The sequence below is a fragment of the Protomyctophum bolini genome (assembly GCF_963924005.1).
Source record: "Protomyctophum bolini genome assembly, chromosome: 5".
Taxonomy (NCBI): Eukaryota; Metazoa; Chordata; class Actinopteri; order Myctophiformes; family Myctophidae; genus Protomyctophum; species Protomyctophum bolini.
The window spans coordinates 39,676,966-39,701,925 of NC_137866.1; the positions used below are offsets into that span (position 1 = coordinate 39,676,966).

The 24,960-nt window shown below is 42.9% G+C and overlaps 1 protein-coding gene across 1 annotated transcript in view; it reads left to right on the forward strand.

Moving 5' to 3' along the window:
* The window catches only part of LOC308315869 (rap1 GTPase-activating protein 1-like), an 81,597-nt gene that overhangs the window by 7,582 nt on the left and 49,055 nt on the right, over nucleotides 1–24,960 (forward strand). Inside the window, exon 2 of the mRNA XM_080764103.1 lies at nucleotides 8,656–8,691. Coding sequence (XP_080620229.1) covers nucleotides 8,656–8,691 — 36 coding nt within the window. The remainder of the gene's footprint in view (nucleotides 1–8,655; nucleotides 8,692–24,960) is intronic.

Here is a 24,960-nt window from a genome sequence, read left to right on the forward strand (position 1 = left end):
TTAAAGTTTAGTCCCCTTTTAGTTGTTTGTGGGGTATGTTTATTTGTGAAATTTGTCCCCTGCATTCAACCCATCCTAACTATCAGGAGCAGTGAGTGGTTACTTCGACACATAGACTGGATCGACCGGGGTGTGAACCGGCGACCGTTCGATTATGAGACAGCCTCTCTAGCCAGCCACCTGCTTGTCTGTATGTACAGTAGAAATTAAGCTTTATTCACATGTGTAGGAGCTGACAATGAATATCCATCATTTTTCCTCCTCATACATTTTTGTAGGTGGAACATTGGCAAAGTATGTCACGTTTTTCTTTTTACGCAGGTGTGTTGTTGCACAAATGTGAATGCAGATTACTGCAAGTACAGTGAATGTATTGTTCACTGTTCCAGATGTCCACATGGTGTGTTGACCAGGAGTTACTGAGGCGAGGCCCACCCAGAGCCTTCCAATGCACTCATTTATTGACCAGCGCACAAATCTGTCACTTGCCAACAACAACTCATTGCGAGCTAAATCAGCGCCTGTCGGGAAGCAACGCCGTCGTGCCACAGAGTATAAATTAGGCTTTTCATCTTTCTATTGACTATTTCCATAGAAACCAGATCATGTTGTTTAACCCATTTAGGCCTGAAAGAAATGTCTTCTAAATCCTGACAGTTTTCTGAAATACCTAGGCCTATATGTCTCAATATTTCATGTCAAGGACCCCAAAAATGATCTGTAATTGGCCTCCGACCCCCATCTGAAAATATGTTGTTCCAGGGACCATCCAGAAGCAAAGATTTGAGTTAAAGACTCACTAAAAATATATTCCAAATTTGAAGCAAACTTTCACGATTTTTCTAAAATAGCAGACCAACAAGCTCGTAGCGCGCCACTCGGTGGCGCGCTATGAACTTGTAGATCTGCTATTTTTCAATAGCCAAAAGGGGTTCCCGCCCAAAATGGGTTAAAGATACTCGGCTCACTGTGGAGAGCAGTAATGAATTTGAATCACGTGTTGTGTGATGGTATATGAGCTGTAATAATGTCTCCACCAGGCTGAAGGCATGGGGAGAGAGTATGTTTTGCACTGTGTGTCCGTCCGTCCATCCGTCCGTCCGTCAGTTACCAGCTAATCTCTGGCACCGTTGGCCTGATCCATGCCCTTTGCACACACACTCCCTAGATGCCAACGATGAACCTCTGCCCCAAATTTTCCAGAATGGCCTGTTATAGCGCCACCAGGAGGCAAACTTTTGTAAAACACATTTCTTTGCTATTACTACTCCAGATTTTGTCAAAAAATCCCGCAAATCGTTACACAGTATCTCTACAATCATGTGCTCAAGACGGATCTGTTCGATATTTCATATTCCATCCTAATTGGCTAATTGGCTTTCAAACTTTGTAGGACTGGCCCGTTTTGAACAAAAAGCCTCAAATCATGAACGCACCGTGCAATTTATGTGAAATCTTTCACGCGCTTTCCTACTAGGCTGAGGAATATATCCCACCCATTTCACATTGGCCTGTTATAGCGCCACCAACAGGTGGATTTTTGCAAAACACATTTTTGGAACAAAATGCCTCAAATCATCCAATTGCCATCAAAGGCATAATAACAAATGGCACCCTTTTCACATTGGCCTATTATAGCGCCACCAGGAGGCCACAACCTGACCTGCGATGGTGAGACCTGTGCCCTGAGGGGCACTTTTTCTAGTTCAGCTGGTCAGTCTGGTGTTAAAAAGTTATTTTCTTTGATTTATTCTGTCACCAATAAGAACAACTAGTCCTCTATTTTATTAGACTGTGAGGGTTAAATATTGCTCATACTGTATACTTCATTGATACTAATATATTTTTGGCCAATATATCGGCTATTATTTTGACTTTTTGACATCGGTATTGGCAATTATACTGTACTGTATATGCACTGCTGACCTGTCCTGATTTTAACGTGTTAAAGCCAGGGCTTGTTTCTCTCTTTACGTCGTCCTCAGACGAGCCCTCCATCGGCGTCTCCCGTCATCTCGGTTCTCCATACAGTACATCTGGCCAGCTCATTTGTGCTTTCTGCACCAGCATCTTTCTTTTTCTTTAGTACGTCCATGTATAGTAGGTTGATGTGGGTCGTCCTCTCGATCGATGCCCGTGTGTTGGTTCCCACAACACAGTCAGTGGCAGTGGCCAGCTACGTATTCTCATCCTCCTTACTGCTATCTTCTCTGCTACACTTGGTAATGCCCCGTACAGACGCTTGTTGGTGATGTGCTCGTCCTGGTTGATGTTCATGTTCAGTACCACACGTAACATTCTGGTGTAGCACCCGTCCAGGGATTTCTGTAGGGCTTGTGTTACCAGCATTCACATTCATTCATTCCGTTTCATTCATTACATTACATTCATTCATTCACAGCATTCACATTGTAGATTTACTATTATTGGAAAAAATAGAGCTGTATAAGTGTTAATAAAATACAGTTCGGTTTATGTACGTACGTATTACTAAATCTCAGAATGCTGAGTTTAATTATAAATTGTAAAAAATCACTATCTATCAAAATGTTATTTGTGTTGATTTTTAAGATCCTTTTTTCACAAAATATGGGCTAAAACATTGGTAATCGTTAACCTCGCCTCACCAGGCTTTGCACCTCGGAGGAAAGCCTGGTCTCTGTTTCATTTCGGGTATATGATCCGCTCGGGAGCGGATGATATCGTTACGTCATGTTGTAGTATTGTTTTGTAGTCGACAGGCAGGAACAATCAGACGGAACGTCCTTTCCCCTCAAACCGGAAGAATAACAATAAAAGCTCTCGTAGGCTGCTAATTGCTTCCTTCCATCCATCCGTCCGTCCATCATTGATTCACAGAAGGCTCTCTGTTTGGCTGATAATAGTGAGAGTTTGTCATCGCTCACTGTAGTAATCTGGATGTTATCACAAGCTGCCCTGAATTGTTTAGTTTCAGTCATGGAATGTCTCTCTCTGACTGGAGTTGTGATATTTAAAAAAAGGAGAGTTTCTTTATTGATTGTTAGCTCGCTTGTTTAATTGGAATATTGATTAAAGGAGTTCACCCACAAAAGAACCCCACAAAGCCGATTGAATTCATTATTATTATTTGTTTATGTCTCATTCCTAAGCCAATAGTTTGAGTCTGTCTCTTGACAATGTCTCTGGACAATGTCTCAATGTCAGACTTGCCGGTCATCAAATTATTGTCGAATACGACAAAAAACAAATCTGTATTAATTCAAGGCTTCATGGGGTGTGCAATCGATGGAAAATAAAGTCATTATTTTGGGTGAACTACTACTACGCCATTTCTCATTATGGGCAAAGATATTCAATTTGGGTTTTGAAAGCATTTTTAATAAATAAAATTGAAATCGGACTCCCAAAATTGTGAAATAGCAAATCTACAAGCTCACAACGTGGTGATGCAATGGATTGTAAGCCAAAGTATAAAATGGCAGCTTATAAATGTAGGGTAAGTTATTTTCATTTGTTAAAATAGGTGTTAAAAAGCTCTATATTCTGATACTCGTAGGGAGTTTCTGTAACATGAGTCTCTCTGCCTGCTCTTTATTAAACAGAAAATGCACCAATTTTATCAGAAGAGAGAACCAACACAGGATACAGATTAAACAAGGGAAACTGGAAGTGATGATACAAAGAAATGAGAAAAAATTAAGAAAAGAAAAAACTTACACTATTAACATTTAAGCTGAATGGTACTGCAACCCACCTGAAACTGTATTTTCTTCTGTTTATTAAAGAGCTGTAGAGACAGGAAGACCCCTGTTACTGAACAAACACTCTATAGTAGTGACTACTTTCAGAATATACTGTTTTAACCTTTTACAAAAAAACAATATCACTAAAAGGTGTTTGCACACTGGAGCAAACACCGGCTGAATATCGGAGTGAATTTTGGAAGAAGTAAACGAAAATGTCAATCACGTTTGCAAACTTTGTGCAATTTTTTTTATCCGTATAACGTTTTTTTCGGACCGAGGTAGATTTATACCGATTTCCGCAGGTGTCTAGTGGGGTGTTGGTGACAGGCTGACAGCTATAGCCTACTACCTAGACACCTTTAAGGTGGTTGCACATTGGACACGTTTTTCGGAAAACCGAAACGCCGCTAAAAATCCGAAAAACGCGCTCAGCGTGCAGGGACCGTTACCGTGCCTTTAAGTGGTTAAATCATGGAGGGTGGGGCGGGTATCGTCTTGAGTTATGCTGATGGATTTCTACTGAAGAGCAAAGTTTATAGCCAATTTATTTTGCTTTAGAGCCTTTGGTTGTGGATCATGTCATATCCTGTCTGATTAAATTTAATTGAATTTCTATGAAACCTGAGAATGAGTGAGGAGGTGGAGGCCCACAGAATAAGAATGAGTATTCTTCCCAGTAATGTCGTACACACAAAGTCGGCTCCCTTCTGCTCACAGAATAAGTCTCAGACGAACAGCGCTGTTTTTGGTTTGCCCAAGGACAAGTGCTGCATGCATCTCGTGCGACAGCTGTGATTTATCTGCAGGTTGTTGGTGGGTCAGGCTCAGAACAACAGAATCCATCTTGGTGTCATTACGTGTCACGTGGAGGACTGCTTGTGTCACCATGGGTTGAACATGACAGAGTCACCCTCCAGGCCACGAAGCCACCGTGATTCTCACCCAGTGGTGGAAAGTTAATGAAGTACATTTACTCAAGTAGGCCTACTGTACAATTTGTACTTTACTAGATTATGTCCATTTCATTTTATATTTCAACATGTTGTAATGTACGCAGGTGTAGATTGGGTATTTTCGAAAGACTTTGACACACTTTGAGATTTTTGTACTTTTACTTATACTAGTGCATTTCTACATTGTGGTATCGCTACTTAAAAGTAGGGATGCACGATAATTATCGTCCCGATAAATTGCGACCCGATATTAGCAATTATGACGTCATCCCGATAAATTCGATAACGTTATAATAGCGCCGATAATATACTTTATATGGGCTCGAAATTGCGATCATTTTGGACGCAAATGCGCCTGAAATTTTATCTGTGCGTCATAAAAATATAGTTGGTAGCAACTATGGGACTACCAATCATTTCTGTGGTGCGCCCAAACGCTCCCCGAGTCGCCAATCTCTCCGGAGGAACGGCTGAGACGAGCGAGAGAGAGACGCTTCTCCACTCTGTCTGTTGCAGTGTGTAGTTCCATAGCAGGCTAATAGCCCCGCCTGCTTCTCCTCTCTATCTCCCCTCTCTCATTTCACTCACTGACTCGCATACGAACGGTGAATGTCTCAGTCAGCAGCTCAGCAGCTGACGAGCGCGTATTGGTGCTCGTTCATTCATCGCGCTGTTGAATGCGTGTCACTCGTTACCGGTTGTAGTTTATTAATTTGCTCCAGTTGTGTAGCATTGTGAAACGCGACGCGACCGTTTTGGTTGAGAAATGTAGAAGTAGTAGCTGTTTGGCTACATGATGCTACAGACCATGCTAATGACTTATATGCTAACAACAACGTCTATCACTGGAACTTGGATAGTGTTGTATTTGTGTTTACACACGCACACACACAGACAATAGTGGTTCTCAAAGTGGGATCCGGGGAGTCAGAGTTTACAAATGGAACGAAATTGACCCTTACAGGTCCATTTGGTTCCATTTGTACCCTCTCAGAGTTGACATTGATTTTACGATATAAATAAAAAATTATAAATTGAGGTCCCTTATGTAAATGGCATTAAATGGGGGGTCAGTAGCATAATGCATGTCAAACTGGGTGTCCTTGAAATAAAAATGATGAGAATCACTGCTAGAGCCCTGGCATATATTTTCAAATGGGTGTCTGTGGGCTAACAATTTGGGGTCCTTGCTCCTTGACATGGAAAAGTTTTGAGGCCAACTGACCGGACACACACAGACATTCACAGACATTATATTGTTGTTTTTATTCATTAAAAAGTGAGGGGCACTCTTATCATCATACGTCATCTGGCCAATCACAATTTGCTCTGGGACTCCCAATTTATATTGTAAAATCAATGTTATTTTTACTCTGAGAGTATACAACTGGAAATGTTCCATTTGTACACTCAGAGTTACAGACCCATAAGGGTCCATTTGGTTCCTAACTATATAATTTAGCTGGGGACCCCCTGGAACTCCCTCAGGTACCCCTGGGGCCGGGGGTCCCCGAACCCCACTTTGGGAACCACTGATATAGCCTACTATACTGTAATTGCTTAGGTCAAAGCTGTGTTACATGTACCGTTACTCACTAGTATGTATTTTTTATTCATGTCTATATATTTTTATTATCGGTTATCGTATCGGTATCGGTCTTGAGGAGCGGTAAATTATCGGTTATCGTATCGGTTTCAAAAAATCAATATCGTGCACCACTACTTAAAAGTATTTCTTCACTGTACAGATTCCACCGTACAGTGAACAAACAGCTTTGCTGATCAGTTTCCCCTCTCAGTTACACAGTTAAGTCTCACAAGTCTGTTTAGGTTTTTAATTGTTTGACAATACACCACAAAGGGACTGCTATAGGATGGCTAAAACAGGAAGCTTTTGTCCTATTCTTGTTGCAATTCCAGGGTTTGAATTGTTGGGCATGCAGTGGCACCCTCATTGAATATTCTTCTTGTGTTCTTTCACAAATGTTTTGGAAACCATTTAATGAAAAAACGGATCTTTTCAAACTAAGTTGCTCAACTAAGCTAACTTCCAAACGTGTAATATTGTGTGCACCTATAGCCTATGCATTGTAATAATTATACATTTTAATTCCCATGGGGAAATTCGGTCTTCACTCTATTGTTTTACACATGACATGTAGGCCTGAAACACAGACATGCACACACAAGACCCTATAAACATGCAAACACGGACAGATGGTGTAGGCATGGGCTGCACAGTGGCGCCCAGAAGCAGTTTTAGGTGTTGGTGCTCTGCTCAAGGGCAGCTCGGCAGTGCCCAAGAGGTGAACTAGCACCTCTCCTGCTACTCTGAACTATGGACTGAGCTGCCTAACACAGACCAAACTAGAAAAGGGCTCTCTTCTGAGCACATATCTCTGCCAGGATGGGTTACCTATAGTCAGGGCTATGTCAGTCTTGGATTGCAGCTGCGGGGCAAATGGCATTATGTCAACATACGGTGCATTCTTTTGCATATGTGATCACTATGGGCAGAAGTAAATGTGGTTTTGGAAGTGCATACATATTTTTTGGCCTGAATGGTTTTTCACTTATCGGCCCAGTGGTTTCTGAGATTAGCCCCACACACACACACACACACACACACACACAAACAGGAGTGAAAACATAATCTCTGCGTCCCAGCCTTTTGGCCTGGCGCAGATGACTAGACTGTGAGGCGTCTACTCGCTCTATTTTCAGACGAGCTTGCCAGATTCCTGGGATGTTGCTGGGTAATGATTCCATAGAACATGCAGACTTAATACTGGCCAATGAGACGTCTTCAGACAGATGAGTAAGCGATCTGGATTCCAGTGTGTCCGCTGGGAGAAGGGGTGGGACAGCGGACAGACGCTCAGCTGTGTCTGGATGGGAGGTATGGTTGGATGGAGAGGGATGTGATTCTGGCAGACAGGATCAACAGTGACACAGCTCTGTGCTTTGAGGAGGACATCTGAGAAGGTGTCCTCAGCAGGGGGGAGAAGGTTAAATATGAGAACGGATGCATGACAGAGCAGACAGCTGCAGGAGGTCTGTGAGGTGATTCAAATAGCCGGACCCCGCCGTGGCTATATGGCCAGAGATAACCCTGAGACCGTGCACTTCTACATGTCCTTTGGGGGATTATTATATTACCTTTTTTGTTTATTTATTTATTCATTATTTTGTGGTTATCATTTCATTTTATTTCTTCAGTTAGGCCTATATAAAGCACTTTGTAACCGTGTTGTGATACATGCTTTATAAATTGAGTTATTAGTAGTAGTAGCCTAGTAGTTCCATAGTTCCATCATGTGGCACCACAGTATCATGTCTTAAGATCTCTCCTACAGCTTCTATTTGCTCATTTGTGCTGCATGCATGCCTAAAACCCAATATTCCCCAAATTGTGACCGTGTGGTGTCCTTGATGGTGAGCAGCAGCAGTCATGGTCAGCAGTCCATCTTGACTTTCATCAAGTGTGGGACTGTTTCTTTTGCGCACACAGTGCCATCTAGTGGTTTACATGGAATTGTATAATCACCCAACTGTAGAAGGGGGTTATTAACTGGTCGTCATACTTTCAAACCACTCATGTTCAGAAGCTGTGGCTTGTTGCTTGTAATCACAAACCCACAACAACAGAACGCCTCAGCACTATTCTTAACATTTGCTTCAAATCACACCAACGGGGGAAAGACAAAAAACTGAGCATTTTAGAGCGGCAGCTTGTTATTTCTGTCTTTCTGTCGGTCTGTCTCCGATCCTTATATCTAGTCTTGGCAGTGATGTCTCGACAAGCAGATTGTTGCTATTATCGACCCATCCATTTTTAGCATCATTAAAATAAGCTAGACACTCAATGTGTCGATGAATATTTCATGCAAATACATAGTGGAAGTAAACACTGATTTTATTTGAGCTGTTTCTCTGTACTCAATATGCTTCCCCCCCCCCTGCTCTTTTTCCAGACTGGACAAGACATTCGCCAGGGCCAGGAGCAGATGGTGAGTTATCGTTTGTCTTTGATCCTGGTCATTTGAGGTCAGGAGATGCATTTGTGAGCGAGCTGTTGAAAACGTTTTTTTTTGTTGTTTTTTTTTGTGCCAAGGTTTTTCTCCTGCAGAAGAATGTGTGCAGTGTGTTTGCAGTGTGTTCTAAGTGAGATGAATGAGCCACTGAGAGCCAGAATGGATGTAGCCCCCCCTCCTTCCCTTCCCGTTGCCACAGTAACTAATGGTGGGCATCTCTGCAGTGTTGGCAAGGTTATGTTGGGGCTGAGAGGTGTGTGTGTGTGTGTGTGTGTGTGTGTGTGTGTGTGTGTGTGTGTGTGTGTGTGTGTGTGTGTGTGTGTGTGTGTGTGTGTGTGTGTGTGTGTGTGTGTGTGTGTGTGTGTGTGTGTGTGTGTGTGTGTGTGTGTGTGTGTGTGTGTGTGTGTGTGTGTGTGTGTGTGTGTGTGTGTGTGTGTGTGTGTGTGTGTGTGTGTGTGTGTGTGTGTGTGTGTCGCCTATATTCAGAGCTGAGCGAACAGTTGACTCTTTTCCCGATTTGTAACCTTTTAAAATCTTTCAAAGATCTATTCATTTTGCTTATAGGTTAGGCTATTCGTTCTCAAATAGAAACATTAATGAAATCAATTGTTTTTCAAAATCGCTGGCTTCCATTGACAATGAATGGTAGACAGTGTTTCACAGCACTAGTATCCTTGTGTCACCAGCCTTTCCACCGTGGGGGAAAGACTGGTGTTCGTTCTAAACTGGTCCATGTGATCCACTTAAAAAAAAAAGAAGAAAGAATCGTCTTCCGGTGGTGGGTTCCGGTTGGTGTTGCATTTTCCCCACAGAATTAATTTGTTTAGTCGCGCTAGTCGCAAAACCTTTTTGGCCCAGGTACCCCTCGGAGAGGAGAAAATGTTCAAGTATCCCCTCGTCCTTGCAACACCGATAAGCATACTGTATACTTGTGTACATTTATATGCCATTGGAACAATTTCAAAACCTTTGGATTCATTAAAAGAAACCACTTCTACAATAGGATTCATGTGCCAATAGCCATTATATTCAAACGCCCACTGTGCCACTGCAGTCTCATCATTCCTGCCGGGTCCACCTGGAATACAGATCCAGATGGATCCACAGTAGCAGAGGCCCAGGCTGCTGGAGCAGGCCCACATTACTCAGCAGTAACTGGGCTCACGTGCAGAGAGAGCTGTCTTTCTGTCTGTCTGGACCACTGCTGCAACCGGCTGACAGAGAGCGACTCGGTGCTACGCAGAGGGAGAGGAGAGGGAGACAGACACCGGAGGAGAGGAACGAGTCCGGCAACGCTAATACGCCGCAACAGGATGGAGTTGTGAAGAGATTTAGGGATGTGAAGACATGAGAGGAACAGAAAAGAGTGTGTGGAACATTATGTGATCGGGAGACGGCGTCCGTACCGTCTAGTGATGCCACATCGTCACGCCACAACAAGTCAATGAGACGACGGTAATTTCCTGTTTATAGGCGGTCAGTCCTGCTCTGAGCGTGAGTGATAATCCAATGCACAAAGCCTGTGCATCCTCGTTAAGATACTTCCTGTTTTCGTATATGTGGATCAGAATGTGAACCAGCAGGATGTTGGCATTTGTCACTGTCATTGATACATTGAGCAGTTTAACAGAAATGGCATGCTTTATAGAAGAAGATCCTGTAGAGAATTGAACTGCAAGAGGAAAGTGTCCGGTAATTTCTGTTTTCGACGTCTGAAGGACCTTTCCGAAATGGGAAGAAACGCGGAAACGCCGATCACGGAAATTGAGATGAAGTTGTCCTGCCAGCATGCTGCAGAGTAAGAGCCAATCTGTCAGGAAAGCAGAAGCACAAACCAACACGATGCCTTGCTCACCTTTCCGAATTGGAAGGCCAAAGAAATTCTGGTGAGTTTACCTTTTTAACCACTTGAACCCTTTATACTTCATTGACCAACCGGGATCCCCCAGGGGTGTATACAAAGACAGGTACCAGTCAAAATGGAGACATCGAAGAGGAACGATGGATGGGGAAGAATCAACATATGGAATGTCAGAACAGGTCAGCTCCATGGAGATCTAAGGGTTTGAGGTCAGATGTAGAGATGCTGGCCAATATTGATGACATCTCCATATGCAATTGGGCATTCCGATATATGGGCTTAAAATGTATGATCAGCGAGGGCGGCGGTGGTTCAGGGGTAGAGTGGCCGGATGGCAACCGCAAGGTTGCCAGTTCGAACCCAGGCTCCCCCAGAGTTAGTGTCGGAAGTGTCCTTGAGCAAGACTCAAGACACGCTCCATGGCCAGTACAGAATTCATTCATGTTGATCTGACCCCCCATGCCAAAGCTCCAGCGCTCGCCCATAGTCTGCTGTCACCCAGGCGGATGCGTGCACGCCCTCCCTCCGCCCTCAGGCGTCTTACTGGTAATAATCAAACCAAAAACTAAAATCTAGTAACTAGAGTTTTCAAATAATTGTAGTGGGCAATATATGTCTCTGAGATGTAGTGCAGTAGAAGTAAAATTATAGAAAACAATGGAAATACTCCAGTAAAGTAAAAGTACCTCAACATTGTACTTAAATACAGTACTTGAGTACTTAGTTACTTTCCACCACTGCATGCTGTTAAAGCAAACCTTTAAGTGTAAAAGCCTATTATGATTACGTGACGGGCTATTGTGAATCATATTGTGTATTATTAACTGGATGGATAAGAGCACAAAGGAGACACAGTGTATGTATGCTAATCTAAAGAGTACCATTCCTACTTTCAGGGAGTGTGCAATCAAAGGCACTTCATTATTTTGTCATTTCACTGTTGCCCTTTTGAGGCCTTGTATTCTCATTACAACAACAGGCAATTATCTGGGGCATATATCTCATTAATGAATTGCACTTCTCTGTGACCAGAGCTGTGTTTCCTTGCTTTCCTCTTAATGATGTAATCCGCGGTTCTGTTACTGTAATATTATCCGTCTGGTCCAAAATGGAATCAGTAGAGTCCGACTGATGCCACTTTCTGTGTCCAATGCTGATACCGGTTTGGACAGTCCTAGAAGGTTGTTAAACCCATTTAGACCTGACCTCGAAAAAAAAAAAAAAAGTTTTCTAAATCATGACAATTTCTGAAAGATTTGAGGCACATTTTAACGATTTAAAAAGATTAGCAGATCTACAAGCTCATAGCGCGCCACCGAGTGGCGAGCTATGAACTTAGGTCTTTCAATAGCTAAATTATAACATAATGTATGTAACCACCAAAAGGGGTTCTCGCTCTGACGTTTTAGATACATTTTTTTAGAACTTAGATTTAGGTTTCTGTTTGAGAACATCTGACGTATAGAAAACGTGAACAAATAAATAGAAAAATGACCAACCACACCCACACATGTTTTTGATAGATAAAACATGTAACAATTAAACAACAATTATTTTACCGTTTTTATTTGAGTTTACACACAGCAATTTTTAATTTTAATAATTGAAGAAAATGTACGTTGGAAGTGGACTTTAATCTTTTTGAAACGCGTAAGATACATTTTTTGGGATTTTGCCACCTACAGTAAGATTTAAAGGTTAAAAATGTATACCGATAAAGAAGTCAAATAAAAGTCAAATAATGACCGTCAGGCTCTTTTAACCATCTCTAAGAATAGAACCCTATAAATGTATTCCCGCTGTGGAACAGGGAGGCTTACCTCATTTTCTTTTTTTATTCATGCAGCGTCATGGAGTGTTCGGCAGGTTTTTTTCTTAATGTAATCAGCATGTCTGGAATGCAGCACAAGTATTATTCCATTAGCAGAGAGCTGCTGGTAGAAGCGTACAGACTGTAGATCCATTTCATCCATAGTACAGTACATGCAGCGGGGGGGGGGTACTAGTATTGCCAGAAAAAAAGATTCAATTCTCCTCTCAGGTCTGAGCTTTTATAATCGTTCCCATCGCAACACTTCTGCTACTTGTTATTCACAACTTCTGTTGGCTGTGAATATACTGTAGCGCAGATGTTTTTTCTTCTTCTCCTGGTCCTGCGCCTCCCTGTCTCCACTCTCTCCTCAGGAGGCCTGTAATTGGTTCTAATCCTTGTCTTACTAAGCTTTACTGATGGTGGGGGGGGGGGAGTTCAGGGCGGATGCATGATGCTGAGGTGTTGTATAAGAGACGCACGCACAGTCACACGCACACACAGACACACGCACACACGCACACACGCACACACGCACACACACACACACACACACACACACACACACACACACACACACACACACACACACACGTACAGTAGCATGCACTCAGCGTTGGGTGGTGGGAGATTAGTGTTGCACACTGTCGTTGTGTAACTTCCTGTCCATTTATTAGAAGAACCAGTCCAGTGGTCCAGTCAGATTTCAGTTAATTTTTATTATCTCTTTTGAAACCTTATTTATTCACACACACACACACACACACACACACACACACACACACACACACACACACACACACACACACACACACACACACACGTACAGTAGCATGCACTCAGCGTTGGGTGGTGGGAGATTAGTGTTGCACACTGTCGTTGTGTAACTTCCTGTCCATTTATTAGAAGAACCAGTCCAGTGGTCCAGTCAGATTTCAGTTAATTTTTATTATCTCTTTTGAAACCTTATTTATTCACACACACACACACACACACACACACACACACACACACACACACACACACACACACACACACACACACACACACACACACACACACACACACACACACACACACACAATCCCTATGGCACTCAGTTTGGTGCGTGAAACCTCCATTGGTGCTTGTTTAATTGTGGTGATAAATGATACTCCATTTCTGACAATTTGGTTACAATTTTCTTCTCTGATTACATTTTTCTAAAGCACTTCGTAACATTCTTAAATGGAGATATGATATAGCTGTAATCAATACAGACAATAACAGATCAAAGTGTAGCAGGCTCGAGGCATGATGTGTTGTAATCATGCCGTCTATATCAGTAAGTGTATTTCATGTCTGTCCCATGTCTGCACAGTCCCATGTGTCTGTCCCATATCTGTCCCAACCCTGTCTGCACAGTTGAAAACACGTTTTCAAACACTCCTCACGTACGTCAAATAATTGTCAGGTGTCATTCAGAATCATGCTCCTTTATGTTCCACTCACAGGATTTGTGCACGGTGGGCTATGCTCGCTGAACTGTGTTGCAAACCGTCGGGCCCAATCAGCCGAGACTGTCTCTTCAGGTCTCCCCCTCTGTCTGTCCAAATATCGCACCAAAGTCAAAGTGACAAGCCTGTCCCCTGGTTCTGTCTGACAGAACAGTCCAAATATGAACGTGTGAACAACATTAACATCCGCCCGGTGCTGGCATGGAATGTCAACATCAGAGACTCGGATGAAAGCAGGTGGCTTAATGTTGAGACAGGTGCCAGGACATCTTCTCAGGACATTTCAGTCTGACACTTAATAATTGCAATGATATTGCACTAGTGAATTTGGATAGTCTCTGCCCCTGTGATACTACGTAATGATCTGTGCAAGCACGAAATACAGATCATTGCATTCACATAAGACTTGAAAGCTCCTAGGGCAGAACCTAAACATACACATTATATTAAAAGACAATCAGGCCTGTAATTTCACCATTGTAGGGGCAAGGCCACTTGACCTTTGTTTTTTGAGCGCACAAAGGCCAATTGCCAGGGCAGGAAGGCCATGGCCATCAATTAAAACAAGATTTTAGTCCATTGAAAGAATATACTTTTAATTTAATAATTACTGACTATCTGCAGTGAAATTAGTAGGCATTTACAAACTGTTATACTATCTTAGTGCAGCCCTGCACCAATCAAAGTCACTGGATTGGTTTAAAGATGGGGACTCAACAAAAGGCACTGGTGGCATTAAGGCCACTCAGTGACATGTTGCGGCGCCGGTGGCTCAGGGGTAGAGTGGCTGGATAGTAACCGCAAGGTTGCCAGTTCGAACCCGGGCTCCCCCAGAGTTAGTGTCGAAGTGTCCTTGAGCAAGACACTGAACCCCTAATTGCTCCTGATGTGCTGGTTGGTGCCCTGCATGGTTTATGAATGTGTGTGTGTGTGAATGGGTGAATGTAACATTCACATGTATCTATGTAAAGCGCCTTTGATAAAGGCGCTATATTAATGCACCATTTACTATTTATTTATTGAGGGCCACAAGGCCAAACTGAGGGGCAACGACGGCCATGGCCTTCGTGGCCTCCCTGAAATTCCTGCCCTGCATACAATACTGTACAATACAATATAAGACATACAGTATGAACCTGTATTGATTGACATGCTGGTATAGTGAATGTGTGTGTGTGTGTGTGTGTGTGTGTGTGTGTGTGTGTGTGTGTGTGTGTGTGTGTGTGTGTGTGTGTGTGTGTGTGTGTGTGTGTGTGTGTGTGTGTGTGTGTGTGTGTGTGTGTGTGTGTGTGTGTGTGTGTGTGTGTGAATGAGAGGTCGGACCAATAAATAAATGCCCCATTTACCATTTACATGTTTAATGATAATAATAATAATTTTGTCCCGAAGGATATTCATCTTCACAGTCTGTTCAATCAAACAACCACATCAAAAACAACACATGGCACACAACACCAAGACAATACATAAACATGAGGTCCCCACTGTGTACAGAACCATCCTATCTAACCAGTTTGTTTAGTGCCGCGATGGGATAGCTGTGGCAACAAAACTCCTACGAAACCGGACCTTTTTCCATGGCAAGGTTCTGTATCTTTGTCCAGATGGTTAAAAAAGCAGGGGGTGGCCAGTGTCATTAGGTTAAAGGGAATGACAGCGGCCATTGCTGTGTCACTCCTCTAGTCTAGGATGTTGAATGACACGTTGAATGACAGATGCCATGCTGTGTCACTCATCTATAGGATGCTGAGTGACAGACAGGTGGTAATGCGGAGAGCAGTGTGGTAAGCCATCTGTGAGCACATGCTGAGGCCATCCGGTTCTGTCCCCGTCATGACTTCCTGTTGGGCTGGCAGATTAACCCATTCTGAACGGGAACCCATTTTGGTGTTGGCATCATGTTATGCTTTAGCTATTGAAAAATAGCAGACCTACAAGCTCATAGCGCGCCACCGAGTGGCGCGCTACGAGCTTGTAGGTCTGCTATTTTTGAAAAATCGAAGAACGACTGACATTTTTAGAATCTGATCTCAGGTCAGAATGGGTTAATCAGACCAGTGTGTGTCCAGTGGAAACCTTGTATGAATCTGATCTCAGGTCAGAATGGGTTAAGACCTCTGCCATGGGATTACAGATGTAATCCATTTTCCTGCCCCTACTGTACGCCGCTGAGCTCTTGTGTTTAATGTCGTTGCATGTTGATTGACAGGCGGGATGGGACCTTGGCTGAAACAAGGCAGGAGTACAGTAGGAGGATTGACTGGAGCGTTCACGAGTTACGGTTGCCATCAAAACATCCTAAAATCATTCCTGTTATGTGGTTTAGTGATTCTCAATCTTTTTTGAATGGCTTTTGAGGATTATTACGTCATATGGCAGCCAAGGCTATGGGATTTTTAATGTTTGTTTAGAGCACTTGTGAGTTGTGACATAAATCATTTGTCAGCCAAGTCTATAGACTTTAATGTTTGTTTAGGGCACTAAATGACGACATAAGACATAAAACCATAAAGACCATAAAATGTGGAAAACAATAACAAAAAAGGCACCCCTCACTTCACACAAATGTCAACGGGATCAAATGTGTTAACAACCAAATGGACCCTTTCGGGTTTGTAACTATCAACCCCCCCCCCCCCCCCCCCCAAGGACCCCGGGCGGTCCCTGGACCTCACGTTGAGAACCAGAGGTTCAGAGATGCACATCTGCATGACTGGCGGTGATTTCCCCCGAGGCTCGGGTTTCTTCCCAAATCTGGGACAGCTGCGGTGTGTTGCCCGAGGTGTGAATTGTGTGCCGCCGGTAGAAGGGGGGGGCGTGTGTGTGTGTGGGGGGGGGGGACCTTTATTCAATAACAGCTGCTCTACCTGTCCGTTTCAATGCATGCTGAAGGAACAGGCCAGCTGTCGCTGGTGGAACAGAGTCCATCATGATTCTCTTCACGCAGCTTAGACCCTATACAGACCACTTCATTATTTATCATGTTTGGTCTATATCATTTTTTGCTCTGAAGTTCATTTTTGCTCTAAAGCTTAAATATATGTTTTTACCATGGATACCGTGAGATCGGCTTTTTTTTTTGATATCTACCCATAATGCTCAAAATATGGATGTCTGGTTGAAACTTTTTTTTTGTTGTTAAAATCTGTGTTTTTATAGCAATGTTAAAGATGGAGTGCCGTGATTTCTGTGTGTCTATGGAGTTCACATGGAGTTATAATATTGAAATATGTCTTCTCTGTGTATTTTTGGTTTCTCAAAAGTCCCAATGGAGGCCCAGGTCAACAAGGCCCAATCGAAATAACAGTGATATAGTGAAATCACAACGGGACGTAAAATCTGATCTGAACGCGTTCACTTCTCTTAACTCATCGAATGCGCAAAGCGTTTTTAAACGTTTTATTATAGCCAAGCGCAAGAAGCGCATAAAGTTTTTATACGTTTTATGGTCCAAAAAACGTTTTTTTATTGATTACTATGGTTCAACTATATTTGCGCCCGGACAACTCATAATGTAACACCGATCGGCTCTAAAAAGAGTTAAAACCCCCCCCTGCTGAAAAGAGGTGTTGGTCTGAGAAGCGTCTGGCACCGCCTATTGGTTGGTCTATGCGAGGACGTACGACGTATTGGAGACGGCCGTCCGGCATAGACCAACGCAGATGTCAGGGGATCTAAAATGGATGGGACAATGCTCTTGTTTGTGTGAATACACTCGATTCCCCCTCCCCTCCTGTTTCTACATGGTTTCTCCCGAGGGAGAATGGTGGGGGGGGGGGTCTCTTCCTCTTGGATCGCATTGGCAGTTCCCCCCCCACTCCCGAGTCCCCACTGCTTTCAACTGCAAGGCTTGCACTCACTCTCATTCTCGGAACAAGATACAACGCGATTTGCTCTCTGCCCGTATATAAACCTGCAACGATCGGCATTTGATTTCATAACGTAACGTTTGCCAATAACATGTGGAGTTAGTCATGGACAGATTGCACATCATTATCGAGGGCCCGCCATGATACGTTGGTCGCTGATCGCAAGCCGTACTGCTGCTGCTGTTGCTTTGCTCGCATCCATCATAAGGCATCCATCCATCCACCCCCCTTTCTCGTTACAACAGGCTATTATAAACTCACCGTCGAGCAGCCTGCCCTGCACCTAATGTGATAAAATGAACGGCAGGACAAAATCGGATCGATTATTATCTGTCTATCAGCAACATACGGGTGTTTGTCTTGCAACGACAGGTGGTGCTTTCTCGCTTTTTTTCTTCCAAACACGTTGCGTGCTGCTTCTGCTTCTGCCGCATCCATCATGGATGTGATCCATCCACGATCGTCGTTGTTTTTTTTTCCAAACATGTCCAGACACAATCCGATCCAGTCTCGCGTCTCACCTTATAGATACGCGAGACTGGATCGATGAGGTTAGTGGTATGTCTGGACATGTTTGGAGCGGCACACGACAATCGACAATAACGTTGCGTGCTGCTTCTGCTTCTGCCGCATCCATCATGGATGTGATCCATCCACGATCGTCGTTGTTTTTTTTCCCAAACATGTCCAGACACAATCCGATCCAGTCTCGCGTCTCACCTTATAGATACGCGAGACTGGATCGATGAGGTTAGTGGTATGTCTGGACATGTTTGGAGCGGCACACGACAATCGACAATAATGTTGATTATGCAAGATCATTTCCTCAAAGCCTAGTTGCCCCCCCCCCCCCCGTTACTGCGATTGTTTGTAGCTCGAATCACAGAATGAGTTCAATGAGCGTAGGGAGAGGGCACATATGGGGCTACGATTGAAGAAAGTTTCCAAGTCCGTTTTATGATCAGATAATGTGCATCAAGACTCTCTGCTTTCATAAGAAAAAAACTAATACTGTAATTGCGAATGCAATGAGCACTTACTATGAGACCTAGCAGATCACGTCTGTCTGTCTGTCTGTCTGTCTGTCTGTGTGTGTGTGTGTGTGTGTGTGTCTGTCTGTCCCGCTTACTGTATATGTGGACCTGGCCCTTTTGTGCCCATATATGGAGCTGAGTGATTTGTGAGTCATGGTGACATGAGTGTGATGGCGTGGTCCTGCTTTGGGGACTCCTTATATGGTTATGGCTGAGTCATGGTGACATGAGTGTGATGGCGTCTTTTGTGACCATATATGGAGCTGGCGTGGTCCAAGCACTAACTATGACACCCTGCAGATCATGTCTGTAATTTATTCTAATTGTTATTGCAATTTACGATCTGCGTTCGCCTTCCGCGTTCGCGCGTCTTACTCGTAATAATAAAAATCACACCCCTGTGAAGTGAGCAGTGCAATGTTGTGAAGTGAGCAGTGCAACATTGCACTGCTCACTTCACTGGGGTGTGATTTCTATTATTATTACAGTATTAGTATTTTTCTTATGAAAGCAGAGAGTATTCTGTTTCATACGGTATATAGTATGTACATGTCGCTATAGGCCTTATTTTGTGAATATTTAGTTGTTAGGTCCATGCTCTCTAAAATTATCTTTTTCAGAGAACTTTAGAGATGGCATGGGCCTGAATAACTATTATTCACAAAATAAGGCCTATAGCGACATGTACATACTATATACCGTATGAAACAGTCGACTCTCTGCTTTCATAAGAAAAATACTAATACTGTAATAATAATAAAAATCACACCCCTGTGAAGTGAGCAGTGCAATTGCACTGCTCACTTCACAGGGGTGTGATTTTTCTGGGTGGTATTTTTCTTATGAAAGCAGAGAGTCTACTGTTTCATACGGTATATAGTATGTACATGTCGCTATAGGCCTTATTTTGTGAATAATAGTTCTTCGGGTCCATGCCTTCTCTAAAGTTCTCTGGTGGGCGCAAGCTGCATTCAATAGCCAATTAGTGACAAACTGTATATGTGTACAATGTGTACTGTTTTCCTCCTAAAAGTAGACATTCAGGGCTTTCATTCGGTATATGGTTTGTATAGGATATTATTTGTGCTCAATTTTATATCGGTCTTTTGAACAAAAAAAACTGAACTGAAATGTCTGTCAACTTCAGGCCTCCATATCTCTGTTGTTTTTTTTCACAAGCAGCGTGCAGGCAAAAGCAGGTGTTAGAAAAAGGTCAATATCTCCAGAATGGAAGATGGTAGAATCATAATTTTTTTTTTAAATTGAAGTGGACAAGTTGGGCTTTCTTTTTATTTATGCGATTGTGATTCTCGCTATAAGAGGCCCCTCGCTGTGGGCCCCCCAAAAAGTTCAAAAAGCCCATGTTAAGCCTTCAGCACCAGTAAGCCAGGGTCCGCTAGAACCTGTAGCAGTCTATGTGTTAAAGTGAACGCGTATGATGGCACCATGGGAACTTCATTATGTACACTTTTTTTTTGGAAAAAGATATTTCTCCTAGTATGATAATCATAGTACCTGATGATCATGTGTGTGTGTGTGTGGGGGGGGGGGCACGGCATTCCCTCTTAAGTAACATGGGTCTCCCTGTCTCTCGCTTTTTAGTAAATAGAAAATATATTTTTCACAAACTATAGCAAATTGATTGCTATCAGAATAATGGCGCTATTTAACACGTATACCCATTTTAACCACTTTCCTCTGGCCTCCATATTTTGGATGCCATATTCTGTTGTGAGCTTGTACTGTATAGATCTGCTTTTTTTCCCCACAGTGCGACTCAATCGTATACGACAATGTTGAAGTGGTTAAAAGGCCTGCCAGAAATTCAGTTGAGTGTGGACTTTAGAAGCATTAATGTGTTTCTGAATGCTGTCCAATATTGACTTTTGTATGAATGTTATCATAGGTGGTTTCCCACTGCTGGGTCACAACTAGGGCTGTCAGAACGAATTTCATAATATGAAAGAAATTCGAATATTAAAAAATATATATATATTCGAAAGCTAAAATTGCCATTCGAATGGAGCTTTTATCATTTATTAATTCTATTTAACATTTTTATTTTGTTTTATGTTATTTTATCCGCTCACTAAATGTATTGAGTAACGAATCTACCGCTGTGAAATCTCCCATCTGCACGCACGCACACATGCACACGCGCGCCTCGTCACCTCCTCCCTCCTCTGCACGCATGCACACACGCACAGTCGCACACTACTAGTGTGTACTGTGTAGCTAAGAAGCTAGCTAAGAATCACTCACATGTTTTATTAGTACCGTCGGGTCCGTCGCAACTTGTGGACAGTTTGAAAATGCTGGTCCTACTGTACGTGCATTAAACCATTAACGTTGGTCCGGCTGGTTTCATTTTGTCCTACGCGATTACGTGAATCAGCATGGCTGCGCCTGCAGTAGGCTATTCCTATTACCAAAACAAACACATGGTAACCTACTTTTGTGTTGCACATGGAAAGCAACTGAAAACGACCATGGATATATTAAAGACAGTTCCCCTGTGCTGCTGTGCACAGCGGAGATAATGCACAACTCCAGGTACGAACCAAAACACTGACTGAAGCTGATCATCCACGACTAACTATCTCCAGACTAGTCCTGCAGTCCCGCAATGAAGGAGAGACAATCTCGCCTCTCACTATAGTCCACTACAATGCCATTCTAGCCTTAAAACCTACATTTATGTGTTATTCAACAATTACTTTAGCGCAAAATATAGGCTTCTCTATATATCTTCATTGCTATGATGGCCTGTTCATCGTGATAGCCATTAGCCTAATCATTCTGTTTAAAAAGAAAATGTCCTGTTCATGATTCCTGACTAGCCTACTCACTACTCAGACTATACTGTATCAGAAGTATACAACGTTCACTGTAAAATGCATTTGCACTATAGACAGACAACAATCTTACCGTGCTGAGTGCACTGTGCTCAATAAAACAATAGTTTAAACGCTATTTTGTGCCGAAAACCATTATTACATGGGCTGAAAGTACTGCTTTGTCGTTTGGAAGGGGGGCCCCTCTAGTGGACAGAACGTGCATCGTCAATCTGTATCATTATAGGCTAAATATGAGCTAAAATAAACAATGTAAATATTCGAATATTTTCGAAAATTACAAATAATGAAGCAATGAAATTCGAATTGGATTATAGAGGTGAACTGACAGCCCTAGTCACAACGACCAGAGGTGGCAGAGTGTTCCTGTCCACTGCTGGGTCACAACGACCAGAGGTGGCAGAGTGTTCCTGTCCATTGCTGGGTCACAACGACCAGAGGTGGCAGAGTGTTCCTGTCCACTGCTGGGTCACAACGACCAGAGGTGGCAGAGTGTTCCTGTCCACTGCTGGGTCACAACGACCAGAGGTGGCAGAGTGTTCCTGTCCACTGCTGGGTCACAACGACCAGAGGTGGCAGAGTGTTCCTGTCCACTGCTGGGTCACAACGACCAGAGGTGGCAGAGTGTTCCTGTCCACTGCTGGGTCACAACGACCAGAGGTGGCAGAGTGTTCCTGTCCACTGCTGGGTCACAACGACCAGAGGTGGCAGAGTGTTCCTGTCCACTGCTGGGTCACAACGACCAGAGGTGGCAGAGTGTTCCTGTCCAAACCACATGAAGTACATTTCTCTAATGTGACCAGTGGTGGAAAGTATAGGCTACTTTTACTGAAGTAATGTACCGTACCAAAGTACACTTTTGAGTTGGGGGGGGGGTCCTCAATGTAATTTTAGTAATATGAGCGATGTCACAGCGCTGCAAAAGCATGGAGGGCTTTGTTCTGAGATGCATCACATCTAATTGTGACGGCGCATTTTGACCTGAGATCAGATTAAAAAAATGTCTTCTACATCCTGACAGTTTTCTGAAAAAGCTATGTTGCTCTTCGATTTTTCAAAAATAGCAGACCTACAAGCTCATAGCGTGCCACTCGGTGGCGCGCTATGAGCTTGTAGATCTGCTATTTTTCAATAGCTAAAGCATAACATAATGCTAACACCAAAAGGGGTCCCCGGAATAAATAACACTCTGCCTTTGCATTATATATACTGTACAAGTGTACAGTGGTGGGAAAAGTACAAACGGTGCTCATATATTTTACTTGAGTAAAAGTATCATGACACATGATGTGTATGTGACACATTGTGAGCTTGTAGATCGGCTACTTTCAAATATGAAAAAAATACAGAAATGTATATATGGCTGAAGTGGTTAATGTATGTTTTGTAATAATAATCAAAATCTGCAAAGTAACTAGTAACTAAAGTTTTCAAATAATTGTAGTAGTAACTTGTAAGTATAATAATTTCCTCTGACGTGTACTGATAATTGGTAAAAGTAGTAAAAGTAAAAAAATATATACCTCAAAGTAGACTACAGCACTTGAGTAAATGTACTTGGATCAGGAATGGCTGCTGACCAAATTACTCAAGGGCAAGGCATTGTTGTTCATCTGCTCTGCAATGTGATCAGTAGTTCAATGCCCAACGGTGCGGCTAATCTATGGATTTTTACAGTTAAAGCAGAGCCATCTAAGGCTCTGAGCTAACGAAACTGCCGCTAGGGGGCCACCTGCGGCTTATAGTCCGGTGCGGCTTGTATACGTACATATTTGGGATTTTCCCTAAATTTGGCTGGTGCGGCTTATATTCAGGTGCGCCTTATAGTCCGGAAATTATATCTACATGGATAGATTTCTTTATAATCGACTAAATCCATTAGTCTGATAAACCAACCACTTAACCATGTTTACACAATGGTGGTATGTCCCTGGGTCTGTCCCTGGGTCTGTCCCTGTGTCTGTCCGAGCATGAAAATAGCGTTATAGCGTTTGTTCACTGTCGCACAGCCTAACACACAGACACACACAGGCCAGGGAGGATGGCTTGTACTGTACAGTACAGTACAGTACAGTACAGTACAGTACAGTACCACTCACTTCAGACGGGTCAGATTTTTTCAAAATAAGTAATCATTCATTAATCGTAATCGAAGCAAAAGTTTTAAATAATCATGATATTGATTCCCAGCCCTAGCATCATGTCAACATGACATGACACTGGTAATGACTGGGTTGGCGGATGCAAAGAGTTCTGGGTGAAGCCATCGACATTCTGATGTTCTATATTGGATTTTTAGGCCTCCTCCCTCTGACCTGATGATCAAATTTGATGTTTCTCCAATCCATGTCAAAGTAGCTTCATATGAATACAGACGGAACACGCAGTACTGCTGGGAATCAATTGTTTCTCCTCATTTGCATTGTAAACAAATGAAGGTATTTGTTTGACAGGGCTGTGCATGTTTCCATAAACGTGAAAACAGCTTGAGGACTATCAGGCCTCATACTGCAGCACAAATGCTCCGTTCATTAATGCAAGTATCTTGTTGCCGGTCATATGCTTTATAGTCGTTCCAAAACACCACATTCTCCCTCAAAATGTTACTATTTGATACACATTTGATACAAACCAGATAGAAATTGATAGAAAAACAAAGTAATTTTTCATGTCTTCCCTTAACGCATAACGTTGTAGAATTAAGAAAGACACATCGTTGATTGACACAATACTTGAATGTGTTGAAAATACGCCCAAGTGTTACTCTCATATCATATCAAAATATGTTTTCAGACAAAGCATCAATTGCAGGGTGATGATACAGTATATTGATCCTTGTGGTGAAATCAATGAACATAATGTCACCGCATCCACATGTCTTATTCTTCATTAATGACGTGGTCGCTGAGATTAATCGATATCCACCACAGACGCTGGGAATTTGGAATGTCAATATGATGACGTTTGGCTGTGTTCAGTGGAGAGATGAATGCCGGGCAGGGAGTAGAGGGTGATCCTTGTCCATACTATACTATCAGAATCGTTGGCCATGCTGCCGATGTCTTTAACGTGTTCGTGATGGGCCTGGCTGTCTTACTGTAAGTCCTTAACTGTTGCTGATCAGTTGGTGACGTATAGTAGCCACCCACAGGCAGATCACACAGACTTTGTTTAATGATTATATAGGAGTTTAGTGAACAAGTTTGGTTCACTTGGACATCTTGTTCCTCCCAGATGAAGGTTTCTGTGTCGCCCTCCAACTGGCTGCAGACGTGGGGTGGTTGGAGAGAGAACGGTGAGAGAGAGAGAGACTGTAAAGG